General features: G+C 38.2%; 1 protein-coding gene across 3 annotated transcripts in view; it reads left to right on the top strand.

Annotated features, from left to right (window-relative positions):
• dot1l (DOT1-like histone H3K79 methyltransferase) overlaps positions 1-12469 on the top strand; it is a 127628-nt gene that overhangs the window by 87082 nt on the left and 28077 nt on the right. For all 3 annotated transcript variants that reach the window (XM_028816433.2, XM_028816432.2, XM_028816435.2), the window contains exons 21-25: positions 3307-3421; positions 3537-3683; positions 5755-5878; positions 6005-6540; positions 9472-9677. In XM_028816433.2, coding sequence (XP_028672266.2) covers positions 3307-3421; positions 3537-3683; positions 5755-5878; positions 6005-6540; positions 9472-9677 — 1128 coding nt within the window. The remainder of the gene's footprint in view (positions 1-3306; positions 3422-3536; positions 3684-5754; positions 5879-6004; positions 6541-9471; positions 9678-12469) is intronic.

Raw genomic sequence — 12469 nt, forward strand, 5'->3', positions numbered from 1 at the left:
ATCCTGTATGACTTTTTGAATGATGTATTACTGTGCCCTTGTGACAATTTTGGTATCTCAGAGCCTTACAAATGGTTTTGTAACCCTTTCAACAACCTTTTTTCCTCCTCTCTTCTAGAATTTCTTTTGATACAGACACAGATTTCTGGTAGAATCCTTGTGTAGATTACATTATTTGTAAGGTTTCGATTCAGCAGGGTTGCCAACATTCAGTCAGCTTAGTCTAACTTTCAATTAACTTCGGTCAACTAAGGGGGTAATTAAATTTTCACAATGCTAACACAGCTTGTGAATAACTTTATTACTTAAATATATTAAGTAGCAATTTAGAAATGATGCTATATATTTTCTGTGATTCCCTTTATCTAATATTCATTTTCTATAAAGATCTAAAGCAATTCATAGTGACAAATTTACAAAATTAAAGGATATTGGAAAGTGGAAAATATTTTTCATAGCACTGTATAATATACCTGGCTGTGGTGAAATGTGCATGAATTAAGGAGGCTTTGTACAGTTTGATGGCTGTGGGCAAAAAAGAGGCTCGATTTGTCATTTAATAAACTGTTAGAATGAGTTCATGGCTTTGAACTGTGGACCGGATGATAGGCTTGTAATGTCATCATTATCCTTTTTCTGCCACTGTGACTTCATATTGCTGTCCTTCCTGATCTCTTTGTTCAGGCAGTTTGCAGCATAGAATAGCACCCTAGCAATTATCAACAGGTAGAACACCTAGGCAGCATTTTAAACACAATAAAGGACCTAAGCCTCCTCATAAAGACCTGTGTTGGTCGTTGTTGCCTGTGCAATCCAGTACATATAGTTATATATAGTATATGTGGCTTTAACTACATAATGGTATGACATATAAAGCTAACTGAACATCAAGTGATACCTGCCCTTCAGGGTCTGGATAATCTAAAGTATTATGACCAATGGGATATAGTTGGTGATGCCTACATATGTTAAGGAAGATTAAGAAATAGCAGATACTGACTGACTGCCCAACAGACAGCATCTGAAAGGGAACACCTGATGTCACACTGCTTGTTGCAGAATTACTTGATTATTTAAAATTTGAAAGAATTATTCAGAATCTAAGAGGATGAGGCACATGCATAACACATACAACATGCAACAGGTGCTGGATACTCTTAGCTATTATATGATTTGGAAGTTGGTCATTGCATACCTAAGGCATTCTACTACTTTCCTTGCTTTCCTTCAACATGCCATGTCTTCTGGGGCATCTTAGCTATTATCTAACTGAACAAACTTGATAGGAATTTTGATAAATGAGAAGAGACCATAAATCTATGTTGTTATCTTACACCTTACAAGAATCAGACCACTAACAAGAAAGGTCCTACTTTTATTTTACTTATTTGGGTCTTTTTCTGGCCAAATGATAAAACAAAGACCAAAGCTGTTAGTGCAAGGCAAAAACTACAGATCATTAGAAAGAGACAAGCAAACTGTTGTTGCAGTGTGATGTAGAACTGCACTTCAAAGTGTAAACTTGGCAATTCGGAAGCTTCTTGTGATTTGCTGTGTGAACCTGAGAAAGTCACATAACCCTCCCGTACCCCAACTGTAAGACAAATATTTATAATTGTATATTTATAATGTATCTCTGTTTATAATGTGTGTTGGGATGTGGTTCACTATAGAAAACATGGTATATAAAATACAGAAATTTGAGTGGGTGTGGTTTGGCTGTACAGAGAGGGGAAAACTAGCCATGAATGTTCAACCCTTTGCCATCTTCAGTGCAAAACATCTTAGTAATAAGAGTGTCTGTTAGATTATGTTTGGCTAAGAGTAAAAGTCTAGTTTTAACCTCCTTAGTGCTATGTTTATCTCTGAAAAAAATAAGCCAAAAATAATTTTTCAACAAGAAAAAAATATTATGTGTAACAGAAGTATGTCAATACCAAAAAGGTCAACATAAATAAATACAGTAGGAAAGGTGTGTCTAATGTCCACTGCTGTACTAAAATATACAGCGGTTATGAAAAAATGAAATAAACAGTGGGGTTTTGAGGCATTTTTTAAAATAATCCAGGGCGATATCTCAGTTGGTAATGTATTTCAGATATTTGGGGCGTTACAGCAAAAGGCTGCCTTACCACTTCTTTTATGATTAGTTCTTGAAATGATAAGCAGACAGTTATTAGAAGATCTAGGGTTGTGACTGGGAATATAGGGAAATAGGCATTCCAAAATATATGATCAAGCAAGATTATTTAAGACTTTATTTAAAATTAATATTTTAAAGTCATTACTGAAGGACATGTAACAAACTCAAAACTGGTGAGATATGCTCAGATTTCCTTTTTCTGGTTAAGATTCTTGTTTTTGCATCCTGAACTATCTGCAGCCGGTTGATATCTCTCTTAGATTACCCAGTTAGCAGTACATTACGGTAGTATAGTCGACTAAAAACAAAAGTGTGAATTAGTTTCTCATATCTTGATATGTTGTAAGAGGTTTAACTTTTACAGTGATCCTTAAATGGAAAACTGCAGTCCTAGTTATATGATTAATGTGTGATTTAAAGTTTAATTCAGAATCTTACATATGTTATTTACATCTGCCTTGACTTTTAATGCTATAGGGGACCAAGTTTATTTCTAATACTCTCATTATTTCCATTTTTCCAACAATTAAGATTTCATTACTTTCTAAAACTGGCTTTATGGCTTTTCGATTTCCATTGTGTTTTTGTTTGAAGGGTCCACCCCAATCATAAATATTGAGGAGTTACCATAAAGTAGCAGAACACATAGAAATATTCCTAATTTTTTACAGCATAATGTTATTTCCTTCACTAGATGGCAGCAGAATACTGTCCCGAGAGTTAGTTGAGGTTAACGCTACAAATTGGATTTCTACACATCACCCTGAGTCTCACTATGGCTTTACCTTAATGACATAGAATTCCGAGCCTGACTCACACTTGGAGTTAACTCCAAGTAGGTTAAGTGATCAGTGGCATTTGTAAAGGCGGTTTGTAGGTCTTCTGGCAAGGCTTCCTACCCTTTGTATTTCTAAATGTAAATTTTGTTGGAATTCAGTGCAACAGTCACTTTTTACATTTGTATTTTTATTCCTCTACCCAATGATTATACTTGTCAATAAGGCCTAAAGAGAAGATTTGAGATTGGGCTCCTTTCCACATATTTGACCCTGATACATCTCATTTTAGGACTTTTATTATTATTACAAGCTGTTAAAGTGGGCTGCTCTTTTGCTGTACGAAGGTGCCATGTAAAATAACATTTGCTTGTTTCCTGCCAACAGGAATGAAATTGTGAAGGATGGAATTTTATCTACACCTAGTCTGGGAATTAGACAGGGTTCATCTCCATCTTCCCCTGGGCTCCAGCAAGGTGAAGCTATGAAAGCTGCTGAAAAGGTACAGTGGAAATATATGATGAACAGAACTGGATCCTCCAGAAGGAACAAAAAGCTCTGACAATTTAAAATAAACGTCATTTCTCTTATGTTGCCTGTGTTCCTATGCACAACAGAGCTATAAAGAGAAGAGTGTTCCTGGAAATCCAGATGCCATCACAAGCCTTCCCATCAGCATTCCACTGAGCACTGTGCATCCCAGCAAGTTGCCTGTCAGCATACCACTGGCCAGTGTTGTTCTTCCGTTCCGTGTAGAGAAGTTGGTGAGCTCGCCATTTAACTATATTTTTTTTTTTTACCCTTAACGACACAGCAACCACAAGACCAGTGTATAATGGTCCATCGTTTTACAATGGTCCGCACAATACTATGGTGGCTCTTTCATGTGTGTACATGAATGCACCTCGAATCCCGCCCAGTTACCACCCTGAAATAAACAAATATGAACTATGCCAATGAACCTTGTACACATGTGATCACAATGCTGCAGACCTTCTTTGGCTGGTAGAGCAGCCTGCCACCTGATTCATTTTGCACTCTGCACTTTATTGAAGCACCACTCCACTGTACTTTGGGTTTGAGAAAGGTATAAGGCGCCAGCGCCTGGCACATGTAATGACATGATTACTGTTACAATGAATAGTATAGGCCATATGAAACACTAAGTGTTTTGGCAGCTACTTTATCAAAGAGCCAGCCGTCATGTTCAGCACCAGCAGCAGACCAATTGATCAATGGTACTTAGCCTCAAAATACATGAATCATGAATTGACCCAGGCCACCGAGCTACAATGTTTGCCAGCTTTATCTTGGCAAGAATTGTGTGTTAATGGGCTGTAACTGCTTATGGTTAACAAAAGCAGAGTCATTCTCGCTAGTTGCTCTTATTGCATTGTGAATGCAGTATTTGCCTTGATTACGTTAGGAAAACCGGACACTGTCCCATATTTCCTTTTTATGTTGGCATGTGTAACCAGACCCTATGTAAACAATGTAATACCTCGTCAGTCATTTGTGGCTTCCAGCACAGCAAACATGATGGAGTTGAAGCCTTGCTGAGATATTCCTGATCTGTAGGCCAGTTCCCTGTGGTTGCCAGAAAGCCAACTGTTGTTAAAACATCATCATGTGCAAAGAAAATCTGACCAGTGTCTAAAAGATAGTTGCCTTCATGTATTACCATTTCCATAGTCTTCAAGCAGTGCCAGACAAGCCATGTTGGCTCAAACCTTTAGGCTATAACAAGGCAAAAGGGCATTATATGTATAGCTTTCTGTATGCAGGGAGTGCATCACACCTGTGTTTTTACTGTGCTTTGGTTTCTAATCTTTAGAAGTGACAACAGGTAGCCTACACTGACAAAAATAAAGTTCAGTGCAAATATGCAGCATTAAAATGGAATTAAAATAGAGTTTATGCATCATATTCATCACTTTTGATGTTTGTCAGAGCAGCAAGCATTACAAAAATGGTCCGGTGATATGAATTATTTTATGCATGAGTTGTCATTCGCTTGGTTTGGCTGCATTTCCTTACTAGATTTAGGGGTGTTGTTATTTTCCAGTTTCTCTGAAATGGGTGGGTCAGAGTTTCCATAAAATATATGGAAGCTTTCTTGTCAAGTTTTCTTTTATAAATTCCAACTTGTTGCTTGGAAAGCTCCATACCCACATTTCAAGCCTCTTTTTGTGCATATGCAGGATTTATAAATCTGACTCCTGGAATTTTTAATTCCTCAGTGACATCCAGTCAACTTGTCCATAAAATAACTTAATTGCATCATATATTTTAGCCTTTCTTCTTTCATCTCACTTTCACTCTGCATTAATACTAGATTTATGTATTTAATTGACACATTTATCTAAAATCACTTGCATATCATAAGTGCATGTGGCAGTTATTTCTCTGGGTCAAATAATGAATGGGTGAGGATTTGTCTGATGGCCTTGTAGTTTAAAGTCCAGTCCCTTACTCACAATGCCATAGTTAAGGAGACCATTTAGTTAATTCACCTGTTTTTTTGTTTAGTTGATAGCTATTATTCATATAAATTAAAACGTAATATTTTCACTTCATCTGCATCACAATGTTGTTTATTTCACATTCCCATGTGTGAAGAACTTTTTCTTGGGTTCTGTCTTAATTGTGCTTTCTGTTTATTTCTACCTCTGTTCCAGAGTATGTAATTCACTATTTAATGGAAAAAATTATGCTATGCCAACATTGTCAATGCCTTTTGGATGTTTTGACAACTCCTTTCTTTCTCCTCTTTCTTTTTCTTTTTCTTCTTTCTTTCTTTGCACCTTAATTTGCTTTTTTTTGTTTTTGATGCAGAGAAGTACACCCAGTCCAGTGCCCCAATCCAGAGATTCTGGCTCACAAGACAAATTGGCAGGAGTTGTTGGACAACTTGGTAGCAACGCTATGCCACAGAAGACTCCTCACACACCTACCTCAGGTAACATTGGCAAGGGCTCCCTGACCTGAAGACAAGTAATTGCTGATGAAATTGTTATGTTTTTTAGGTAACCTAAATAGAAGGATCACTGGTCTTTGTTGTCTTAATTATTTTCTACACCTACAGGGTATTCCGTGTCCTCCTCTGGTTCTGTGACGTTGAATGGATCGCATTCTGGCTCTGGATTTTTTTCAATGGATCAGAGCTCCTTGGACAACTCTCCTGTATCCCGTGATTCTTCACCTCATACTCCATCCTTTATGTTAATGCATGCTCGCGGCTCAGGACAATCTTCTCCCAGCAGTCCTAGAGTGACTGTTGGTAACCTTGGCAACCTTTGCACAGGAGGGGTTTTGCAGTATGCTGATGGACCTCCTCGCATTATTCCTGAAGGAGGAAAACGAGAGCTCGCTTTGGATTCTGAGGGTTTGGAATGTGACGCCAAGCGGAAAAATTTCTTCTCTTCAGGAATGAAGCAGACCCACACTGCAAAGCAAGGGCCCCCTGGAAGCACATGTAGAGGAGACATCCCAGATGTGAAAAAGCGGAGCAAGAAGAAACGCAGCTCCTCCAGTAACTATTCCACTGGGAGCTCTCCAAAGAGAAAGCCCCATTTGGGAATTGGCCATTCTTCTGGATCGCCACTGAATATCAGTTCAATGGTAAGCAAAACAGTCACACCTTGTACCATGAAATACCTGGTCCCAAAATATGATTTGATTTAATATACTTTATTAATCCCTGAGGGGAAATTGTCTTTTGCATGAAGTTTGAGGGTCAGTGCTTCGGTGGGTGCTATTATGACGAGATAGCCAATGTTGTTCGGTTCACATGGCAATAGTTTTAATGTTGTGGCTAATCAGTGTATGTATAAATATAAATAAAGAAATGATCATGCATTTTTCATTATGAGTGAACGCTAACGCTAAGAATATAGCAGGTAGTACTAAGGTAAAATGGTTTTCATTGCCTCACAACTCCAGGAGTATACTAAGTAACAAGTATAATTAATTGTAATTATTTAGCACTACCTACTCAAAGCACTTTATGTAGACAGTGGGGAATCACTTTAACCACCACAAATGTGTGGCATCCACACAGTGTCAGTTTTTTCAATATAATGTCCCCATTCCAACACTGGGGCTTTGAGACTTGTATATAGACCACAGGGTAACCGCTCCCTACTTGTATCACCAACACTTCTTCCAGTAGCAACCCCAGCCTTTTACTAGATGGTCTCGCATCCAGTTACTGGCTTGGCCCAGACAGGCATTGTTGTAGGTGGATTACCTTTTCAGAAGTGCAACTGGTTTAGAGGTCCTAATTCAGAGTTTTGTAGATTAGCAGTAGAGTCTTGGTGAATACTGTCAAAGTCTATGTCATTCTTAAAATAAATGGCATGGACCAAAAATTTCAAAAGTACAATCTGCGTTATGTTTTTTCTTAACCAACTTACCATTATCTGCATGAAAGCTGTTACAGCTTCACATTGTAGAAGAAAATAGTTAACTCATACTACTTTGAAATAGACGTGAAAAACATTTTCATACTTGTTTAATTCACAGTAGTGGTAGAAGAATAGGAAACCATCCCTAGACATGATGACAATTTTTTGCAGGGTTCACTCAAATACACACCAACAAAGTGTATTTAGAATCTCTAATTAACATAACATATGTACTTGGGTTGCAAGTATAAAACCTGCGTAGCAGGAAAAAACCCTTGCAGACTTGAAGAGAACATGCAGACACATGGACAGTGATTGGGACCTCATGTATAACGCCTTGTGCAGAATTCACACTAAAATATATGTGTAAGCACAAAAAAAATAATATGCATAAAACTGTGTGTAAGCAGTTCTTTGCACTTTCCTTTATAAATCCGAATCAACCTGAATTGTAACGCACATGAACAAGCCTATAGCCCCACACAGACTCATTCCTGAATTTCACCTATTTGAATATGCAAATCAATATAAATTGCCCCTTCCATTCAGTGTTTTGTTAAGACAATGGCAAAAGCACATGTAAAGTAAGAATTTCAGGAATGTGAAGTGGAGGCAAGGTAAAACGTATTATTTGGTGGCTTAAGCAGTAGTATAAGTAACAAAAGAAAATTGGTGGAGTGGTACAGCGTGGTGGAGGCACTCAGAAGTTCAAGTTCAGAAAGTTGGACAGTGCCTGAAATAACAAATAAGTGGTCAGTTATCAAAGTTGACGAGAAAAGGAGAGTTGCAGCCCACTGTCTGGGTGTCAACACCACTGCAGGAGGTAGTGGAATTCCGTGGCTTGCACAATTTGAGCAGCAATTATTGGCTAGACACTTATAACTGGCATTTTAATGTCGCTCAGTCAGTGGGTTGGTGAGCTGGGTGAGAAGCCACATCTTCAGCAGGTACCCACTATCACCAAAGTAATCGTGTTATGTGGTTACATCATAATGATAACTTACAATTTTGACCAAAGGGGTAATATTAAATGTCTTATCTTACCCAGAAGCCAGCCATCACACACAACACCATTTTCAAATTTTTTCCCAACACTACTATTTCTCAGCATGAATGAATCATGCCTTGAGCCAGGCCATCTCGCCACAACATTAATGAGACACATTTTCACATCAGACAAGTTGCACATTAATAGAATTAAATTATTTTTATTTACATAAGCAAATTCATTCTCTTTATAGCAATGTGCATGCAGTCGACTACTCCGATTACATTTGTAAAAGCGGACGTTGCTGTGAATTGCTCAGAAACTCCTGTGGCCTAAAACTCATGGGTGGACAACACTTGCAAAGGAATAGGTAGAACACAATTCCTCAAAGTCTGTGTTTGTAATTCCGGCTTCAGTTCAGCATACAGCTCCAAGAGAGTAGCTCTTGGAAATCTAAATCAACTTAGAAGCCAGTCACCATTGCAGGACAAGAAATCAGTATTTTAATTCTTCCATTTGTGATGTCTTCTATCAATGCTAAAGCGTCTATGGCAGTTGTAGTTTGGCCATTCTGTGTACCATTGTATTGCTATAGATTGATTAAAATCAATTGCCTTAAATTTGTAAACAATATGAAATTAATTTCAGTGTAAAGGCCATTTTATGGATGCAAATCAAAAAAAGAAAGGGAAACCACTCAAAAACAGCACTACTTTGACGTTGGATGCTGCCCATTTACAGAACTGAGCAGAAACTTGTGTATGCATGGCCTGAGGCTGCTGTGAAAATATGGATAGTGTAATGGCAGATTTAGTTTTTATACATGTCAACGTGAGTGTGGAAACGGGGGTACACAACATTTTTGTGCATACGCCCAATTTATACATGAGGCCCCAGGTGTGGAATTTGAAGCAGGGACAGTGGATTTTTGAGGACACTACTACATGGTGCACCAGATTAAACTAATTATAAATAAAGAGGACATTGACAAAAAGAGAACCTGATATAATAGCTGCATACCTGACAGAGAATGGCCAAACTCAGAAGCCCCCTGACTGAATTGTCATACTGATTGGTTCTTCTTTGCACTACAATGGCTGGATTGCATTGATTAAGTGCACTCAGTTATTATGTGTTTATTGTTTTTGGTGTATGCAGGTTAATAACATCAACCAGCCTTTGGAAATTGCAGCCATCTCATCCCCTGAGACCTCTATGAAGAATTCTCCCATTCCAGATTTGGATCAGCCCCCTGTCCTGAAGCGGGAAAGGCCATTGGATATTAATGGGACCACACGCTATTCCTCAACGATGAGTTCTGATGAGGAAGAGCGTGACTGCCAGGAGGAGTGCGCCAGCATGCGGTAACCCATGATTTCTACTTTCTAGGCTGTGAAGAATCAGGGGGTGGATGAGATCCTGGGTGTTGTAGAATATGAAGTCTATAAGACTACGGATTTAATGCCATGTGTCTACACTCTGTGTAACCTTTCTACATTCAAAAAACGTATGTTTTTGTACTACTAACTGAAAATAGAAAATGTTTGGACAATAGGGTCTTACTAGTCCTGTTAGGTTTGGAGGTGGCATGTTTTTCCAGACTCCCCTTCCCCCCAATATATACAGTACAACTTGATAAAAAGAATCAGACATTCACTATGGATAGCCTGTTTGTGACTGCACTGAGGAAGCAGGCTTTACATGAGCTCAATGACACAAGATGCATCTTAGCTAAGGCTTAGCTTGGTACAAAATGGAACGGAGCAGCAGGCATTACATTCACCTGAAGTTTATTCTTCTTGTAATGAATGGATTGTAGAAGTAGACATTTATAAATTATAGTGAATTGCCTGTTGTTCTGAATATTGTGGAATATTATCAGACATCTTTTTTTTTTTTTTTTTAAATAAGGTCAGGAAAAGCCTCGTTTGTAAAACTTTTTGGTTATGTAGTTAGTACTACTTCAAGTTCCAGATCTCAATATACACATCGAGTACCATTTAACAAAATGTTTGTAGATGTTGTCAGGTAGTTATAATTGCAGCCAATGTATAGCCCAGGATTTACATATACTATTTACTTCACGAAAAGAGGTGGTCAGGGAAAATTGTAGAAAGGACTGTTGAAATTATTCTTTAAATTGATATTAATTAGGTATGACTTAAACAAAGAAAACTTAAAATCCTGAATTAAACAAAAAGCACAATTTTGAGATCCTATCAGTAATCATGTATACCAGTGTTTTTCAACCTTTTCGCTGGAGTGGAACCCTGAGTGAATGATTACCTTGCTCACGGAACCCTGTGCAATTATCCACCAGTGTGTCCTATAATATAGGACTTTTTCGGCGGAACCCCGGTTGAAAAACACTGATGTATACTAACTGGACAAATCTCAAGGATCAGTTCATAGAAGTTAGATTTCAGATGGTAAAAAAAAAAAATCGATAAGTAGGTATTTGGTCCTTGTTTTTAACTGTTGATGATTGTGGCAGTTCTAATCAAGGTGAGGAGGGTGAGCCACTTTTATTGATCCAGGGCAGGAAAGTATGCAGGAGATTTACCATTTTTTTACAACTTTAGAATTATTATCTATTCTGTTTAAGGCGGCCACTGAGATTTGGTAGGAACATATGGTGAGGAAGAGAACTTTAAGCTCTGGTGGTTGTAACCAAGTAGATCTTGACTGATCTTGTAAGAGTCAGAAAGAACAGTGTCAGTGTTTGAAACATCCATCCATCCATTTTCCAACCCGCTGAATCCGAACACAGGGTCACGGGGGTCTGCTGGAGCCAATCCCAGCCAACACAGGGCACGAACCTATCCCAGGCAGGGTGCCAACCCACCGCTGTGTTTGAAACATGTGTTGCAGATTTGTGTATAGTGCATATTGACATCAAGGATACTGGATATCTATATCTTATTGATTTAGGAGCTACTTATCGTAGTTGTATTGAAGTAGACAGTGTAGTACAGTCTAGTCTAACTCTTTGAGGGATATTTTTTTCTATTTTGGCCCAAGACTTGAATATATTTTCCAAAAAACTCAATTTTCTGAAAAGCGCACACAGCAGTGGTTTGACATGTAAATCAACATAAAGTATTTATGTCACTGTATTTTATGTTCCATGAGCTTCTACACTATGTGAATTCACATACCTATTACATAGCCTAGTCCTGCAAGATATGATAATGTTTGAGCAACCAATGGCATGCATTGCGACTTGTAGAATGTGTTAGACTAGGGTCACTGTTTCAAGCATCTGTTGCTGCATAGTATGGCTTACTGCTAGCAAAGAGAGTCGAACTATAATGTAACAGCAGGTTTTGTCAATGTTTACACCTTATTACCACCCTCTACCCCTGGTTGTTGACTACTGTTGACATCCACCTCAACCCTATTTGTCAACATAAGACAACATCTGCCCTGAAAGAGTAAATGCCAGTGTTAAAGGGAAGGCTTTTACTGGGGACTTTTCTAGTTATCTCAGCTATTTTTTCCATTTGGTGCATAACCTTGTGTTTTGAACTCTGAACAAGTAATATGCAAGACAAAATATTCTGTTACACATTAAAGGCTGCAAAGAGTGATTAATTAGTTTGTTGCCACCAATATATTCAGATTTTGCACTTGTGAGTGTTTAAGTGCGTGAATATAGTTCACTTAATGTAGCCAGTAAAAAAAGCACCACTGCATATGGATTTTGCTTTCGCTGTTTGCTGTGTGTTTATAGGACATAAGAATTCTTACTACTTGAACTTGCCCTCAGTAAAACAAGCAAAAGCATCAAGTAATACCTATAATGTTCTATACAACAGGTTTCACTACAGTTGTATTCAGCAGTTATTCAATATTGACTTATTGACAATACAGTATTGATAATACTGCCATTATGTAGGGTCCATGAGTGGCATTTGGGTGACACATGTAACAACCTATTCAACCTTTGGTCCAAAAGCATCCAGAAGTCTTGGCAGATGCTTAGAGGCCCTGAAAAATTACTCAGCTCTTTTTAAGACAGTTGGAAGAACATTGTGCCAGGTACAACACGTGCTGCATTTGTGTCAATTCAGAGGGTGATAGTCTCATTTCCAGTCGCTTCTTTATAAGCCCATGGACCTTCCTCTCCGGGTTATAGTAGGCAGGAGCAGCAACT

The sequence above is a fragment of the Erpetoichthys calabaricus genome, chromosome 12, assembly GCF_900747795.2.
Source record: "Erpetoichthys calabaricus chromosome 12, fErpCal1.3, whole genome shotgun sequence".
Lineage (NCBI taxonomy): Eukaryota > Metazoa > Chordata > Cladistia > Polypteriformes > Polypteridae > Erpetoichthys > Erpetoichthys calabaricus.